The sequence below is a fragment of the Podarcis bocagei genome (genome assembly GCF_964188305.1).
Source record: "Podarcis bocagei genome assembly, chromosome: 12".
Lineage (NCBI taxonomy): Eukaryota > Metazoa > Chordata > Lepidosauria > Squamata > Lacertidae > Podarcis > Podarcis bocagei.
In genome coordinates this window covers 35134684-35153735 of record NC_138137.1, presented here as the reverse complement: position 1 = coordinate 35153735, position 19052 = coordinate 35134684, and the positions used below count along the sequence as shown (strand labels likewise).

Sequence of the window (19052 nt, the reverse complement as noted above, 5' to 3'; positions counted from 1 at the left end):
TACAATGGCTGCTTGATTGCCCTCTAAGCAAACTTCAGTAACTAACTGTAACCCTATACACATCTACTGGGAAGTAAGCCTAAATAAGATGAATGGGACACATCCAGTTAAATGAGTGTAGATTTGTACTACTAATGAACATATTTAAAGTGAGGACAAACATTATAAATGAGGTGGCAGTATTCTGAACCCACATCTGCAGTCTCGAGATATCCCAGGAACTGAAATGTGTAGTCAAACCAAATCCAGCATGTTTGCTTAGATGTCTCCTTCCATTATTTATGGGGGTAAAAATGGGTGGGAGTAGAAGGAATTTGTGGGAAATGATGTGTCTATGGGGGGAACTGTTTGGTCTCAGATCTCTAAAGTACACATAAGAACTGGCATCTGTGAACCACAGGGCTAGCTCTGCACACAAAGCATGTCCTACTCATTGGTCACTGGTGTCCAAATAATATACAGTAAGCCCGCAAGTTACGTGGGAGTTACATTCAGGGAATGTGCCTAAAGCCAAAACTGTGTATAGACGAAACACATTGGGTGCTATGGTGGGTGGGATTGCCAAAGCCTTTCCCCCCTGGACATCTACCTCCTTTCCACCCTTTTATTATTTATGCCGAGCGCTGAATGCGCACAAGTTACCAATAAGTGCACGTTAAGTTGCAACTTGGAAGTAAGTCATAGTGTTCAGTGGACTTCAAGTATGCAAGGGATTTCAGCCTTCAAAAAAACTAGCAACACTCATCCTTCAATTTTATGAAATGCATGTGGCATTTCTTGTCAATGCTTCAAAGCAGACGAGGGCTCACTGGAAAGGAAAGTGGGGGTCCCATTGCACGTTTGTACTATACTGTAGCTTGAGAAGCGATGGAGAATGGATGGGATTCTTTGCTTTGTACTGTAAGCTATAGTCCAGCCCCACAATGAGACAGCGTGTGGTGTTAATGGTTAGAGCGTTGGATTATGGCCCGAGAGACCAGGGTTCAAACCCCGACTCAGACATGATGGCTCACTAGGTGAGCGTGGGCCAGCCACCGCCTTTCAGCCTAATCTACCTCACAGGGTTGCTGCGAGGATAAAATTGGGAGGCACCCACGTGCACCCCCTTGAGCTCCTTAGAGGAAAAGATGGCATATAGATATAATAAACGAAATGCGTCACAGCATTCCGCACACGCGCTCCATCAGGCAACCAAAAAACAACATGGCAGCTGAAGGATTCCGGCCCTGCAAAAGCACTTGAGAAGAGCGCCGGGGAAGGGGCGTGGCCTAGGTCGTACTGAGGACCAGATGGACAGGCCTTCTCAACCAACCACATTCGCCCGAGCAAGGGCTGGAGAAACTATTCGACAGGTGCCCTCGGTTATCCATGACCAGTTTGGAAAAGCGGCCGCATGAGGAGGCGGGCAGAAAGGGGCGGGCCTTGGCTTCCGGGGGAGGAGCGCAAAAGCACGCAAGCGGGCGGGACTCCCAGCTTCACCCTCTCTATAGGTGCCCCAGAGGAAAGTGGGCGGAGCGAGGAAATCGTGCTCGAGACTGTGCCGTTGCTCGCCCTGAGGCGGCCGGTGGGAGTGCGCTTGCGCAAGAGAAGGACCGATCTGTTCCTTAAATCACCTGAGGAGGGGAATGGACCGGGCCGCGCAGGCCTGCCGTGAGGGGAGGAAGATGATGGAGCGGGAGACGGCCGCGCTGTCTTGGCAACCGCGGCGGTGGCCGCGGCTTTGGGCCTTCTGCCTGCCGTGCTGCTTCTTGCTGTGGTGCCGCCCAGTGACAGGGATGGAGTCCACCGCGTCGCCTTCTCCATCTCCCGCTACGCGTAAGCGAGGAGGCCCTTCTGGGCTGCCCGGGACGGGTCGTGGCGGGTGGGGGGGGGGCTCTGCTCTTGCTTCCTCCCTGGTCCTGGTCTTGGTTGGAGGCAGGGGCCGGAGCGGCCTCTCCTTGGGCCCTTGGAGGGTCGGGCCGTTTCCCCCGCCTGTTTACCCCCCTCCCCCATGTCGGGCACCTTCAGGTACAGGTCGCGCGTCCCTCTTGCCCTCGCGAGGAAGCCCGACGGCAACTTCCCTTTCTCTGGCTCAAAGAAGGAACTGTTAAAATGGGCAGGTGTATTATAGTGCCAGTTTCCAGGGACTGAAAGTTCCCCTTCTCGGTCTTGTTTGCACTCATCCCAACCTAGATAGCCGTTTTGGACGTACCTGCCCTGTTAACTGCTGCCCCCTGGCCTCGATTCACCCCCCAACTGCCTCCTTTATCATGATGACATCTCCTCCGACATAACTGACCGTAGGACTTGGAAGCCCATTCCCCTTTTTTCAGTGACAAATAAGGGATAATGGCTAATAGTTTAAATAACACAGAATAACACAGAATTGGATTGTTGTGGGTGTATTTCCACTTAATTTTGTCTCCTGTTTCCTCCCTTCCTATCTCCCACCCCGTGCCAGTGTTCTGTTTCCATGCAGGTATGAGAGACTGGTACAGCTCAAACTGTGGCTGAAGCTAGCTGATTACTTACAGACCACAAGTGAAAAACGAAAGCTGTAAATCAGAAAGATTATCCTGGGGGCACCAAATAAGTCCTTCATGAGTACCATCCAGTGCTTTTTGTCTTAAAAAATGTTTAGGGGTACTCTCATTTGCCTACTCATATTGAAATAGGTAAAGGTAAAGGGACCCCTGACCATTAGGTCCAGTCGTGGCCGACTCTTGGGTTGCGGCACTCTTCTCGCTTTATTGGCCAAGGGAGCCAGCGTACAGCTTCCGGGTCATGCGGCCAGCATGACTAAGCTGCTTCTGGTGAACCAGAGCAGCACTCGGAAACACTGTTTACCTTCCCGCTGGAGCGGTACCTATTTATTTACTTGCACCTTGACGTGCTTTCAAACCGCTAGGCTGGCAGGAGCAGGGACAGAGCAACGGGAGCTCACCCCGTCACGGGGATTTGAACCGCCGACCTTCTGATCGGCAAGTCCTAGACTCTGTGGTTTAACCCACAGCGCCACCCACGTCCCTCATATTGAAATACTGCCGCTCAATGTGGCCAAACTTAGATTTACATAATATTTAGGGGTGTGCGCCCCCTGCGTCCCCCCAGGAAAAAGGCACTGGTACCATCACACCCATGGGAGCTGAGTTGGCAGCCCCTGAAATATGCCAACCCTAGTTCTTGTCTAGATGAATGTAAGGCCAGACCTAAGATTCAGTATCCTATTTCAAAATAGGGTGAAGTGTTTTGGGTGTGTTTGTGTGGTGCTGAATGTCTTGTTGACATCTCTAAGCAGAGTTTAGACTAGTACACAAATGGGTGGAAGTTGTTTTGGAGGATTTACAGTTCTTTAATGCATTCTAAAGTGTTTTAGCATAGTTCAGATTCAAATTTCATAGCTGTCAGAAAAATAATAGATTCAATTAAGTTCTTCATTTTTCATGCAAACTTTATTCCTTTCCAGCATGTGCTGCTTTTACTCAAAAGACATGTGAAGAATGTGTAAAAAATACCAAAGTAAGTTTAGTCACTTTTATATCCGGGGGGATTTTCTAGTGATAACATAAGTGGATATTTCATGCACAGGCAGAAGAAAATGTTTTGCAAGTATTTGTTGCTGCACTTCAGTAGAAAATGGAAGTCCTTATTCTCTAATGGAAATTTACTGGACAAACTCTCACACAACTGACTCATTCACCATGGAAACTGGAACCGGTTGCTATTTTTTCAGGGAGCCTTGGAAAACTGTTCTTTATTTTTTGTGCTTTTGCAAGAAACTATATGCTCAAAGTGATGTGCTCTAATACCAAGTTGCTTTACACAGTAGACTTGAAGGGGAGAGCACTCAAGTTGCATTCAAGTTCTTCTTTTGGGCTTCTTGCAGATATCTGAGAACAGAGCTTCATTGATAGGCATTTGATCTGATCCACCAGTCTCTTGTGTACTTAAGGCATGACTTGACTTTTTAAGGATAAAACAGCTCCCCTTGATTTGATAATTACAACTCATAATTCTGTGCAGAGTTCAAATGTTTAAAAATCTGCTTTAAATTAGTATAGAATAGAGTTCTTAAAATTGTAAACATCTGGTTTGAAAACAACATAAGCATACATTGCAGCAACTTCTCAAAGTGCATCAGTTTTAAAATATATATATCAATGTTAACAACACAAAAGGATATCAAAACTTTCTCTAATACTGAGCAGTTTGCCAAAGTTTTTAACATAGTATGTACAAAATGGTCAGAACTGTTTGCCAAGGCTTTTAACAGATATTGTGAGCAGGGTTGTCAACAATGGTCTGTGTTTACTCAACTGCCCCAACTCAACAAGTACTTCAAGCAGCACCAATGTAGATAGGAGCTGCTGTCTATTGGATTTCAGTCTCTCGCCAGGAAACCAGTCTCCCTGAAATCTAGCTGTGAGAGGTTGTATTTGCTGCTGGGCTAGAGAAAGTAAGTAGGGATTCTGTCAGTATAATGACCATTCCGCTGACCAACAATTTCCTTCCCTGAGCGGATAGATTTGATGTTGGGGCTAGTGTTTGAAAACCCCCCAACTTTGGTTCTGGGGGATTTAAACATGCATGCTGAAACCATCTTAACAAGTCCAGCTGTCATGACTATTATGGAACTATCTCAGTATACATCATAGACCCAATGTATAGAGTAGCTCATACCTGCAATCTGGTTCTCACAAATGGAAGACTTGTAGATGAAGAAGAAGAAGAAGAGTTTGGATTTGATATCCCGCCTTTCACTCCCCTTCAGGAGTCTCAAAGCGGCTAACAATCTCCTTTCCCTTCCTCCCCCACAACAAACACTCTGTGAGGTGAGTGGGGCTGAGAGACTTCAAAGAAGTGTGACTGGCCCAAGGTCACCCAGCAGCTGCATGTGGAGGAGCGGAGACGCGAACCCGGTTACCCAGATTACGTGACTACCGCTCTTAACCACTACACCACACTGGGTCTCCGGAGAAAGCACAAATCACAAATAGATGTGTCCGGAGAAAGCACAAATCACCCTTTTGTCATCAACCAACAATTTCCTTGTAGGATTTAGGCTATTGATAGTGTTGCCACCCTGCAAGGATGGATGACCCCTTAGAATGTTCTGTAGCAAGACACTAATGGAATCTAAGGGATTCCTGAATGCTCTAGGGAAGTTTCCAGTAGGCATGGCTGATCACATCTGAGGCCCTGATCTCACTGTGGAATGGTGAGATGGGAAGGGTCATAGATTGAGCCAGTCCTGAGCACTCTCCTATGCTTGACTTCCTGGTTTTCAGATGAGCTCTGATCAGTGAAATAGGCTGCATGACTGTTGAAGCATAAGTGGAACAAATAGTGTACCAAGTACAACTGACCACCACTGTTAAGAGTGCATGTTTGCACCTACTGAGTGGTAGTGGTGGCAGTGAAGAAGGCTTACTGTTGCATCCTCATGTGGCTATTCAGCAGAGCTTTTCCAGGCAGTGATGGTGCTAAAGGGATCCTCCCATAAGGGAGAAGGCCTTGAACCTTTAGATGCTTGCTGTGACAGATCGGCCAGGTACTTTTAGAATAGCTTGTCCATTTGTGACCGATCGTTGGGATTTATGTTTCCCCTTCTGGTTATACTTGTGGGCTCCAATATCTTCCTTCTTTGTTGAAATATATAAACCAGGTCTACTTTGTTTTGAACAAATTAAGGATTGATTGGTTTGGAGATAAAGGGAGACTAGTATGATTTGTTTGAAAAAACCAAGGAGGAAGTTGGGGAGAGTAGGAATCTGAGGATTATAATAATAATAATAATTTATTATTTATACCCCGCCCATCTGGCTGGGCCTCCCCAGCCACTCTGGGCGGCTTCCATAAAAACCAAAAATACAGTCATAACTGGCCAAACCATGGCTTGCTTTTGCATGCATACCATTACCAAGTCATGAAAACTGTTTTTATAAGATGTCCATTTGTTTAAATAGTACATAATTCTTTTAAATAGTACATAATTCTTCTGTATTTAATAGCAATGAATGACTTTTGTGGTAACTGCAGATAATTTGTTAGCACTGGCCTTGTGACTGTGAGACTGTTTACATTTTAATATCCGTTTTTGAAAGTTTTCTTCACTTTCCCTAATTTGGTTATACTTTTTACATTTTAATACCCATTTTTGAACGTTTTCTTCACTTTCCCTAATTTGGTTATGTACTCTTCAGAAGTAAAGACTGATTTAGTTGTATTGGTGTGGTACAATGGCCCCATATTTTTTTTTAAGCTGTGGCTCAGATAGATAATATCCCTTTGTACTCAGTAGTTGTTTTGTCCAAAAGAATAGCCTAATTGTGTTAAACCAACATCTAACCCAGTATCTACTGTCCAACTGCTCTTGGACAGTTGGACAGTAACAATTTCGAGCAAGCATCTTTGGAAACCTTTTGCTGCGCCTTTCACAGCTATAGGTTCAGCAACAGGGCAGAAAAAAGGAGCAGATCCAGGAAGCAGTGGAAGAATAAAAGTGTAGGAGAAAGTGTTGGAAAGATAGAATGAAGTGGAGGCAAGGAATAAGATTGGGCAATAACTGCTGAACATTTTACCTCTTCTGAAAATTCCTACTAGCACATTTACACCAACATTTCATTTAAAATCTTACTGTACAGTTCTTACAATGTGAACAAAGTAACTTCTGAGCTATTGTGAAGTTACTAAAGCAACATAAATAAATATATTGTAAACACTGACAAAGTTTAGAGTAGTTATGGTAACAGAATGATGAATGACATTCACAATGCTGCAGTGTTAGTCTCGTCCTTGAGGAAACATAAGCCTGACCTTCATTTACCTGGATCATATGTGATGCTAAGTCAAACCATTGCTTAATATATGTGAATTTGAGGGTTCCCAGAGAGAAGATGGCAGCTGCTTCTGCACATCTCTCCTACTGCAACCCAATTCATGGTCTGGCTTATTGTGTCATTTGAACCCAGGAAACATTGCCATTGGGAGAGGGCACCAGGAGCAGAGGAAGAAAAGTGTTGTAGTTTCTACTAACTGTAAAACTGTCATTGGCTTCTTTTAATACCTCAAAAATTGACATAGAGGGTGTGCTTCAATCACGACCTGCTCCCCACAGAAAATGTCAAGTTACAGCTCCGTTTTAGTTTAATTTCAGACTATGTTAACTTCTCAAGAAGTGTAAGATTGAGTGGTTGACTTGCATACTTCCTGATAAGACTACTTCTGTTTATTTTTCACTTTTGTTCTGCTTAGTGTCTTTGGTGCCATGTCAATTCCACTTGTATGGACTATCCTGTGAGGAAACTCATTCCACCATCTTCGCTGTGTAAACTTACAGATGCTTATTGGGCAATTTGCTGGGGTAGGTAATGATTGTGATTGTCTTTAATTTATTGTTACTTGTAATGGAAGCCATGAAATGATGATCATAATTCTTCATGCAAAAGTACTTAACTGGAGTTCTCCTAGTCAGTATTTCATATATGCACCATTACCTTACATGGACTATTTATAAGCTTAAAAGTAGTCTTGTACACAGCACTAATCACCATTGGATTTCCTGAAGCTTCCATTTTATTGAGACTGTTTTTCTGGGAAGTTTGTTTCTGAATTGTTTACTGCTGATCTCTGATATTGAACAGAAAAAACACAGTTCTGCTAAGTGGTAGGCTTAAGAATAAAGTCAAGTTCTCTGGATAATGTTGTCCTCTTCTGAAGTTGTCTTCTCTGATTTGCGTTCAGTTAATCAACTCACTTAGCTTGCACAATTGTTGCATTCAGTTATAATACCACATCATGGTATAATGTTATGATAATGATCTTAGTTTCCCCTCAGATGGTCACAAGAAAGTGATAGGTTGTTGCTACGTTAATTTTAGATCAGGGTGGATAAAAATCAATGTTTTTTTAAAAAAAGAAATTAAAAATTGAATTTTTTAATTTAAATCGGATTTTATTAAATTTAAATCGGATTTTTAAAATAAAATGCTTTTGGAGGAAAAATCTTTCTAGAGATAGTTTTCTATTTAAGTTACATTGTAGTCCAAAGGCTATTCATCAGGAAATAAGGATTTCTTTTAAGTTTTTCATGTGTCCTAAGACTCAGTCTTAAGGTTTTTTTTTAAACAACAACCATTTAACCACATCAGTTAACAAACATGGATACATATGCTATAATGTTATTGTTTTAGTTAAATAATTTCCTTAATAACAATTAAACAATTTATTTTTCTCCTTCCAATAAAGTACAGCAGAAAAGTTGTCCAAATATAAACAGTTAACTTATTAAACCTCACAATAATTTCAGAATTATATGTCTGTGTATTTCTAATAGTAATTTTTGATATAACTGTAAAAACTACTCTGAAAATTTATTATTCCAAAAATGAAACCTTATTCTGGTTGTAAATATTAAGATTATACCAGCAAGAGTGAGTCTTTCTGTAAAAAAGAAAAGAAAAGATTTAAATCAAGTCTTACTGACTAGTGATTTAAATCATGATTTAAATAGATTTGATTTAAATCAAATCCGCTCTGTTTTAGATTAAGTGTAGTTTAATGTACTGCTGTTTAACATATCATCTAAATTCTAAACAAGCCACTCCATAATCATGGTTGGAAGTTAACTTCTTTTCAAGCAAACCATAGTTAAGATTAACAACAGTTTGTTTGGTTCTGACAAAACAGCAAACCACAGTTAATCAAAATGGAAATGAAAGCTGATTTCATGGGCTGGGCCGGGAGCAGTATGGGAGCCCAAAGCTTGCTGTAGCCTATTCCCATTGTTCTAAACTATGGATTAGCCTTGCATTCAATGTCTCTTTGTTTTAAATTGTTTATATGAGGGAAGAGTTCTTACAATACTTCAGATCCACTTCTGTATAGAGGGTTATCAAAAATAGATTTCACAGTTCACAAAGCTCTGTCATAGTACATGAGTTCTCTTTATATGTTACATGTGTAGAAGGAATGCAGATGTGTTTTTTGCCTAACCCCATGTGGAGTTTAAGTTGAAAATATCTGATTTTGCTACCCATGTAATTCTAATTCTCTCATTTTGAAATGTGACATTTTCTTTAGTGGTTGTTTTCTATTTTCTTCCAGGATATCTGCCTAATATTGTAGAAGACATACTTGAGAATGGATAAAATTGAAATTTGGATTCCATAGCATTCCACTTGCCCTTTTCAATAAACAGACCATGTGCTAATGTTCTGACTATCTTAATATGCTTAGTTTTAAGTTTAATTACCAGTTTTAAGATCTTTGATATAAGAACTAACCTATTAAAATGTGCAGGGCAGTACCTTGGACCCAGTTAGATGGAATCTCTAAACTAGAAGAACACATTTCACAATGACAGGCCCATCTACTTCATCACATAAGTGAATTCCAGTTGTTCCATTAAGATATAATATGTAAGTTGCTGCAAGGTGGTCTTCTAATGGGCCCTAGTCGCTTCCCTGCATGGAGCTCTTCTCTGTTACTGTATTTCCTTCCTTTGCTAACCTATGCATGTACTAAAATTCTGCTTTTAATTTTCAGTCAACTTTGAGGCTATGATCATCAGCATTGCAGTTGTAGCAGGCTTCCTTCTCCTCCTTATAGGATGTTGCTGTTGTTACTGCTGTCGCAGACGTCGTTCTAGAGGGTAAATGGTTTTTCTTAGTAACTTTGCTTGATTTTTCTCCCCCTGACTTCGTCACCATTTATCTATAATAAAGTTGTCCTTGAAATTAAGGGTTATACAAATGTGATTTTAAGCACCTGATTGAAAAACATACATAGTATGGTCGTCTTTGTTTACAAAAATTACAGGGATCCCCAGTACAGAATGGGTCTGCTCTACATTGAGTGTAAACTTCGTGTCAGAACTGGGGTTTTTTAAATTTAATGTACAGTTTCCTGAAGAAGGTATTATACACTTGAAACACATTGGATATCTGAAACATAAATTCCATTAAAGGCACTTTCATGACATGTTGGGGCTCATTCTTTAATGTCCATTACACATTTTGTCCACTGGGTGTCAGTGTTTTTTCCTCAATATGCTCATATGAAGTAGCAGATGAAAGATCTGTCTTTTAACCTAAATCAGTTTGATATGTCTTGTTATGATGCTGGTGAGTTAAAAGCTAGAAAGTTAAAAGCTAGAAAGAACCATGTTTTGGCCTCTGATTCCTATTTCACACTTCCTCAGGTGAATTCAAGAAGGGAATCAATAATCTACCGCTAGTCAGAGAAATGGTTCCCAGTCAACTAATCCCATACTGTGATATCCAAGATCATCATTTTTATCTTGAATTACCAACACTCTTATTTATTCTACAAAATATATGACACATAAGGTGCAGTCAATGAATCATGACTTTCAAGTGTGTGTTAATGTCAGCTTCAAATTCTTCAGTATAAGATACCACTTGAGATTAATTTGTAGAGAAAATGCTGCAAATTTGTGAATGTATGGGTAAATTAACAAACATAAATTCCTCATAAACTATATATCAGAAATTATAGTTTTTTTATACAAAAAGCGCTTTATTTCTTAGGCGACCATCTGAAGAAGAAGAAAGATTTATCAGAGATCGGGAAGAAAAAAGAATGCAGTCACTTCAGCGGTATGTTTCAAAGCTTTTCTTTTTTTAAAAAAACACCTAAATACATAAGTTTTGCTTATAGATGTCATTAAAAAAGAGTCCAGCTAGGGATATGTTTAGTATAGCCTTGCTATAAAGCTTTGTAAGCATTAATTGCAGTAGTTCACTCTTAGTATTTATTAGGCAATATGCTTGTAAGCTGGCTCCTAAGGGTTTCAATAAATGCAACTCATGATGCTAGCTAGAGGCTTTGAAACCCTAAAAATAATAATTTGATGCTTGGGGGCAGTCAGCTATCTTGTACAAGTAGATATACAGGTCTGCTTCCAGACAGTGGTGGAGGAAAGGCAGCATAATAGAATGAAGCAGTATTGGGTGAGTCATCAGATCTTCTGTTTACAGCTCCAGGATAGCAAGATGTTCTGCCCTGGTGCTGATCCATTTTGTTAGCTGTTCTCCTGAGGATCTTCAAAGCTAGAGTCTATTTGTGCTATATGTGAATAGTAATCATGGTAGTATTTTATATGAAATATAAAATGAATCACACTGTTTGCCTGATAGCACCCATAGTGATGTACATTTTTAAAAAACACTTTTTAACCCCTTGCCAAATTTCTAGAACACAGAATGCAGGCAGACAGGAACAGCAATAACTTCCAGTAAGGATGTCTGATTTCTTAGTTTTCTAAGTCAAAGAGAAATTAGACTATACATATATCTAGATTGTGCAGTTGTCTTATTTTTCTGTGTATAAGATGCCACCATGTATAAGATGCCCCCTATTTTTGGGGACTCCAAATTAAGAAAACACCCCTCAGAACTACCTGTGCATAAGGCGAGCCTACTTTAAACCTACTTTTTTGGTTAAAAAAACAACAACCCTAGTCTTATACACGGAAAATACAGCATTTGCATGTTTCTTCAGAAGTATTGATTATATATTCATTTAAGAAAACATATATCCCACTTTTTAGTGCTAAAGTACCACTCAGGGCAGCTTTCAACACCTGAAAATTGCAGTTACATAAAAGAATATAAAATGACCAGAAATAAACGTTCATCAGTTAAAACTAAAGCATTAAAATCATCTGCCACATACAACAGAAGCCTGCAGGAATAAAACCGTCTTCAACAACTGGTGAAAATTAGCACTGTGTAAATCAGGCCACACTTCACAGCAGGGCTTACCATAATCTGAGTGCAACCACCGAGAACCACCCTTTCTCTGAAACATGCTTCCACTCTAGACAGGGCACAGAGGAGCTCAGATTCTTTGAAATGGAAATTAATATTTGCAGAATTCCTCTTGGGACAGCATGGGAAGTGGACTGCACAAGCCAGAGACTTTGCTCAGGCTTGCTGATACTTGTTACTGTAGTGTTATACTGCAGTTTATCATTACATGTGAACCAGCATATAGTAAGTTGGTAGGACTGTGGTTCAATAGTAGAAGCTAGTCTTGCTTCTTATCTTTGTCCCAAATTTAGGGTGGGATGCAGTCTGCATATTAGTTGGATGAAACTAAGTCCTAACTCTTTTGCACTAAGTCAGTCCCAAGAACCCTGTAAGAATCATGTAAACGATACTGCAATGTTAGTCTTTTGTAGTTTGGTTCATGTCCCTCATGTCATGTTAAATTTATTTTTGGCTTTGGACTATTGAGCAGCAGGAGATCTCCCAGCATTCCATTTAACATCAGCTGCTAAGATGATCAGTCCTGGATTTTTTTGTAGACAACCTCTGGCTAGAAGAAAAGTTGTCTAAGCTAATATAGCATCTATCTGTCTACTGAAACCTCAGAAAATCTCCTTGTGTATTGCCACAATTTAGAAGTTAATTTTCTTAGCCATTAAAAAAACCTTTCATTTTACAAGCTGTTACGTATGTTAGAATAAGAATATGCTTATTCAGTATGCATACATCATTTATTGGAAACCCATACATTTGCCTATTACACTGTGATAGGCATTGCATCACAGTGCAACATAATATATTGATGCAGTCCTCTATCTAGAGTTTATTTTGGGGCAAGATCTGTGTTCCACTTATCTTTGTGTTCTAATGTGTAAGCAGGAGTTAATTATATTGCTTTGTCGTATTTTGCTTAAAATTACTTCAAGTATTTGTTTTTTATGTTCATAAACTTTTCAGAAAACATGAAAGAAAAGTCAAGCATGATGAGATACGGAAGAAATATGGTATGTATAATTCACATTTAACACCCCCCCAATATTTAGCCCCAGTAACCTATTCTTAATCATGAACTATTTGGAAAATACATCTTCATACCTTCCCTGTCCCAAAAAAATAGTTTGGATGCTGCTGGAACCTTTTTGTTATATGGTCTCCATATTATATGTGGTTTGCAGGGTAATTTATGATAAAAATATGATGTTAAAGCAGTTTCAGTGTCTTGCTGGTCTTTCTTCTTATAAGATGGCAAGCCGGTCTTGCAGATGCCAGACCATGGTTCTGCAGTGAATTTGGGATCTTAACTCTCCTGCAGTATATCTGCCCTTACCCTGAACATTTGCCTAAGAGACTACGTTTAATTCTTATCTTGTCTATGGAGCACAATCCCAACACCAGATTGTGAGTTTAATATTGCAATTTTGTTGAATTTTGAATGGTGGAGGCAGGAGAGGGTGAATGAGGGAAGCAAAAGCCTTCTTTAGCCCCTAATGGTTTATAGTGTCTTGGAGGTGAGGGAAAATACAGGCAGTGGTGGGAAATACTTTTTAATTAATTTGTTAATTTTAACCCTGCCTCCAGTAGAGCCAAGGATGGCATGCACATAATCCATTCTAATAACAGAATAAAACATTAAAAACACTCCATTCAAAAATTACAGTAAACAGTACCAATCAACTGCAACACATTGGTACTCTGCTGTTGCCTGCAGTTATGACACAAAGCTCAAGTTTATTTGTATCATATCACAAGAGTGAGGTATATTAAAACATATATTAAAACACTCAATAGTCAAACTCTCTTTGGCTATTAACCTACAGTAAAATGTTTTGTAGTATATTGCTTCACCCTCTCTATATCAAAAGCTATAGCTGCTTGAGTGCCTAGAGAGATCATGTAGATGGAAAGGTAGTGTGAAGTATAAGTCATCTGCAGGCTTTACTGCTGTAGAGTTTTCTTTTTAGTACTTTTTTTGCTCTTAATTCTGGTAGCTTATGGATATTTGAATTACATGTTGAACTAAAGTGCTTGGAACACAATCCAGCCCAGGTTTTATAGACAGCTGCATCTATGATCAGTCTTCTAATTATTGACAAGAAGAATTTATGCCATGGTGTAAAAGAGGAGACAGCGCCATATGTACAGTGTACTGGGATAAGTGAGGTGAGTCCTGTGCCCAGGATTAGAAATCGGAATTATTTACTGTGCATACAATTAAGAAAAGCAATCTATTAATCTACAAAAAATCCTGCATATTTCTTATTCTGCACAATTCTGCTACACCCTAGCTAATATCTATTAAAGTGTTACTTTGTCTCCCTGGCTTCTGAAAGTTCACTGGGCACTGCTCCTAAATCTGAAAATCTTCACTACTGTAAGGACTAGAAACATTGTATACCCATACTCCTTTGCTTACACAGCATGATCCCAGAATACCCATTGCTTGAATTATTAACGTAAGCAGCTCCTTTCTATATATTTGGACAGTAAGCATTTAATTGGGATGCTTTCATCATTTTTTGAAAATTAAGCACTGCTAATTGCCTAGTTAGTATCTCTAGTTGGTATCCCTTCTCCGCAACAGTGCACCTCCTGTTTAATATAGATCTGGTCCATACATCATTGCAAACTTCACTCAGCAAGGGCCTAATAAAGAATGTTGCAGAAAACTGTAAATGCACTAGATCTTCCTGTATTCAGTGGTGTGCAGAGGAGTCTTCTCTTTTAAATAGGCAAGAATGAATGGAGAGTAGCAAATGCTTTGCTAACCCATCACTAAATTAAGATAACATCAGAAATGTCAGCCTTGTTTGGCTTTGAGGGAATGTCTTTTTACCCCTATTTCACCCATCAGCTTTTCTTGCTCCATTTAAATGGTAATTATAAATTTATAATGCATTGCAGGTGTTGCTCACTGTAGCCACCATCCTTTGGGAGCACTGGAAGCAATAGAGCTTTAATAAGTGGGACTACTCGGTTTGAGTAGTTTCTTTGTTACACGATTTGCCACTTTTTTATAAGAAACCCTGGTATGAATACAGTTTGATTGCTTAAATTATAGGTTCATGGCTAAATGAGTTTGAGCAGCATTTAAATTATTTTTCACTGTGGTAACTTTCAAAGGAAATAGATGCAATTGCCGCATACGTGCTACAATTCTGTTTGTTATGCAAGTAAAACAATACAACATTTTATGCTATGCCTTTGTTTAGATTCTGAATACTCTTTCGTATAGTAGGGGAATCAACAGAAGGTAGATCGTGGTCCACTGGTTGACCAGTGGCCAGTTTCTGGTGGACTACCCGAGTATGTGTTTCTTTATCTGTCTATTGTGAAAACTGTTCATTTATTCCTACTCTGCTTTTTGTGCTTTAGCCAGTTACTGATCTGTAAGAGGACCTGCTATAAATTTGCTCAAGCGGCTTGGCCAAAAGCTTTTTGAAGCCCATAGGCTCATTAATGTTTCAAAAAAAATATCTAAAAGGTTACTGGCAAAGGATTTACCTTTGCATAATCCATGTTGAGTCTTCTTAAGCATTCCTGGATTTGCAGTGTGTTTCTGACACCTTCTACTTCCCCATCCTGACTAGCCACATGCTTCTCAGTCATCTGCTGCTTAGCCATATTGCCAAGGACCCAAGAAGTTCCCAAACTACATGTAGTCATGGTCAGAATGAGCCAATATAATTGGCTGGAAGTGAAACCATTTTACCTATTGTTGCTGGCTTAATGTCTGAAGGCAGAGAAAACTGAAGAAGGTCCTTTAGATACTTAGCTTCGGGCCATACTGATCTGTAGATTAGGGATGGGGAACTTATGGCCCTCCAGGTATTGTTGAACCCTAACTGCCATCTGTCCTATCCAGCATGCCCAGTTGTCAGGGAATTAATTCCTTTTTCCCTGTTAGTGGATATAGTCTCAAACAAGAACTACTTTCCAGTAGGTGAAGACCTTTCCTGACTGTTTGGAATAATTTAAGGGCAGAGTCACCTTCATACATGCTACCTTCCCTTTAGATCTGCTGTAGTTCACAACATTATTGAAAGAGAGAATCTGCCACATCAGGTGGGGCTAACCTGCGACTGGTGGGAGTTGTAGTGCAACACCATCTGAAGGGCCACAGGTTGGCCACCCAGGTGCTCCATGTGATAAGGCATGCTTATAAAGTGGATAGACACAGTTGGCACACGGGTTGTTTCTATCAGGAAGTTATTTTAAAGCTTTGTGTTTGAAGCCTGAACCATGTCCATGTTTGAATGTCGACAATTCTGTATGATATCTTTTACTGTGCATATCAGTAGATTAGATTATAATTGCTTGTTATGTGATTTTGCTACTGTTGCCTACCTGTTTGTATGTGTCACTGTATGCATCTGATTGCTGGTCAACAAATAGTCATTGAAGGGCTGGGACTCCTTTTCTCTGTGAATAATGTTCTTTAAGTGTTGGCATATCAGCCTGTCTATACAGTTTCACATTGTCTTCTGCATCTGATTACCATGTAGCTATTCACTAAGCTCATATCTTCTGTCTGCTTTCTAATGTCTCTTGCCTCTCCACCCCTAATTCTATTTTTAAAATATATTTTATTTATAATTTTTGGGTTTATACATTTCAATAATTTTACAGTCATTTTAACATTTCACAACTTGACTTCCTTCGCCTTCTTTCTACAGTTCCTTAAATTTATTTATTCATCTACTTAAAATATATACTCTTATGAAACTGCAGGTTATTACAATAATTCTGCCATTGTTCTTATCTGTTTACAATTTGTAAATATTCAGTATACTATTTCTATTATTTTATTAAAAGTTTGTTATCTTGATTTCTTACTTTTCTGGTAAGTTTCGCCATTTCTGCTTATTCCATAAGTTTTTTGTATCCATTCTTCTTTTGCTGGGACTTCTTTACATTTTTGAGCAAGTAACATTCTTGCCTCCCCACCCCTACTTTTAGATTCTGTTACTTGTCTTTGTACCAGAATGTCATACTTCATAACTCCAGTGTCAAGTACTCTCATAATGACACTTCCTGTGCTGTGCTTGTGCTATGAGTGTCTTTTGTTTATATATATCAGTGTACTCTTAAAATAGATAATGTCATTGTGTGTGGACACTACACGCCAGTTTTAATTGCTTCCTTAATTGGTGAGTAATCAGGTTAGACTAGACATGATGAAACTCCTTTGTGTCTGTGGGAACTAAGCCTTGATTAAAGTTCTTGATGGATGGTGAAGTGTGATTTGAAGCCTTCCAAGTTTTAATTATCTATTTAGAATTTGCCTTCACTTTTTCTTTTAGCTCAGTAGCAAGTGTTTCTGGTTTCTTAGTCTGTGTGTTGAGCTGCTTTTCATCAGGTGTTGGAGTGTTGTCTACTTTTTCTAGGTGCTGCTCACCATATTTTTCCAGTAGCGCTATTATAAATGGAGATCATATAATCCTTAAAATTGGTCTTGGCTGCATTCTGCAGAACTTCAGTACCTTTTTTGTACTTGATGTTCATCCTGACACCTAAGCGACAACCTAGTTTGTTGTGATAACATGATATTATTCTATTTGCAATTTGGAAGCAGAGTTCACTTCATCAGCTCTGCTGTGAGAGGCCATCTCCATCAGGCCTTCTCTCCCCTCAGCTGCCATCTGTGGGCAGGCATTTGATCAGGCTGCCTCAATGGGAGGGATAAGAAGCAGGGCTCATTTCATCAGCTTTGCTGGAAGTGCAGCTTCATCAGCTACCTCCTGCCTCTGAATTATGCCAGCTGGTCACTATAGGAGCAACTGTTTAGAAATTGGTGCCTGAGTTTTGATTTTCCTCTTCCATCTCTGTCCCTTTCCCCTTGTGGTTTGTGGGTAGGCTTGTTTTGCTTGTATGTAAGTGACTCTGGGATCCTTTTTGGCTGAAAAGCTGGGTACAAGTGCTCTAAATAAATAAATTTTGACATGGCAGAACAGGTTCAATGTACTGGTGCAGTATATTGGGCTGTACCATCCTTGGCAACATAGCTGGTTTGCTATGTTTTAGCTACCTGGTTGAAAAATATTTTCTTAAATATGTTATTTTAATTGTCCTGCTTTTTCCCCAGGTCTCCTTCAGGATTCTGACCATCCATATAGCAGATATGAGAATGAATGAAAATGGATGCTACTGTGTCTTCTTAAAGATGGCAAAAATGTGAAGTTAATTTTCTGGTTCCAGTTTAAATCACCAAATATGTGCATAAATGCTTAATAGAAAATGGTCTTTCCCCCCTTTGTAAGCAGCATTCTGTTTGTGTATGTAATTTTTTTCTAATATAGAACGCAATTGTGGTTCCTTTTCTCTCTTCCCCCATCCCCTGTTCCTTTTCTAGACCTCTTATTTAATGGAATGTGAGTTGAGTACAGAAATAACAATCATGTCATTTCCCCTAACACTCTAACCTTTATAAAACAAAGATATCATCGTCTTTTCCACATAATGCTAAATAAAGACCTCCTTTAAATCTGTGTCAAGTAAGTGTTGGCAAGTATTTGACACTACAGACATGTGTGGTATCAAGTGATGACAAATAATTACAGCCTATGCCGCTTCCAAGACTGTTAATAGAATATGAGGGGTGTATGTGAGAGTATGCTGGTGTGAAATGGCCACCTTGGGCACAGCAACCAGACCTGGATAGCTCTTGGTGTTTCTAAGTCAATCAGTACTTTCTTGCTCTGCCCCAGCTCCTTGAATGTGGGTACCTAATGGATGCAAACATATCCTTGCCTCTAGCTTTTCAAATCTCTCTCTCTCTCTCTCTCTCTCTCACTCACACACACACACACACACACCAGTTGGACTTGCAGTGGCACATATCCTCTCCCAATATCTTTCTCCATTTGGGCCTTCACTGCAGTTTGAGCAGACAACTCCATTGCCACTTAGGGAGATAAGTGCCCTGCTTAGGTGTTGGGAGAGGGTTCTGATTTGTGATCATTATAGACCAACATTTGAATGACAATGGATATTCAACAATACCTGATAGCCTTGTTCCATTTTTCTACAACATGTAGAAAGCAAATAAATTTTTCTAATGTATAAATAACATCTGTATGTAGTGCTTTTTTCTATATATCTTCACTTCTAATAATGAACTCAAGTGGTGAATGCTGACAGGTTTGTGGCTACTGAAAACAACAGGGGAGGTATTAACATGCTTGGGAGAACCAAAGAAATTGCAGAAGTAGAACACATTGCCAAAAGGTGGCATCTACCACAAAGCAGCCCAACGAGACCTGTGCATTCTCAGTAGCCAAAGAA

At 39.7% G+C, this 19052-nt stretch overlaps 1 protein-coding gene across 1 annotated transcript; it reads left to right on the top strand.

Annotated features, from left to right (window-relative positions):
- Window positions 1-1466: 1466 nt before the first annotated feature.
- On the top strand, window positions 1467-18837 carry PTTG1IP2 (PTTG1IP family member 2). Its single transcript, XM_081163303.1, has 7 exons — window positions 1467-1815; window positions 3446-3498; window positions 7234-7342; window positions 9526-9631; window positions 10530-10598; window positions 12729-12775; window positions 17854-18837. The coding sequence occupies exons 1-7, from the start codon at window positions 1626-1628 to the stop codon at window positions 17901-17903; spliced, it is 624 nt and encodes a 207-aa protein (XP_081019429.1). The 5' UTR covers window positions 1467-1625; the 3' UTR covers window positions 17904-18837.
- The last annotated feature ends 215 nt before the right edge of the window (window positions 18838-19052 follow it).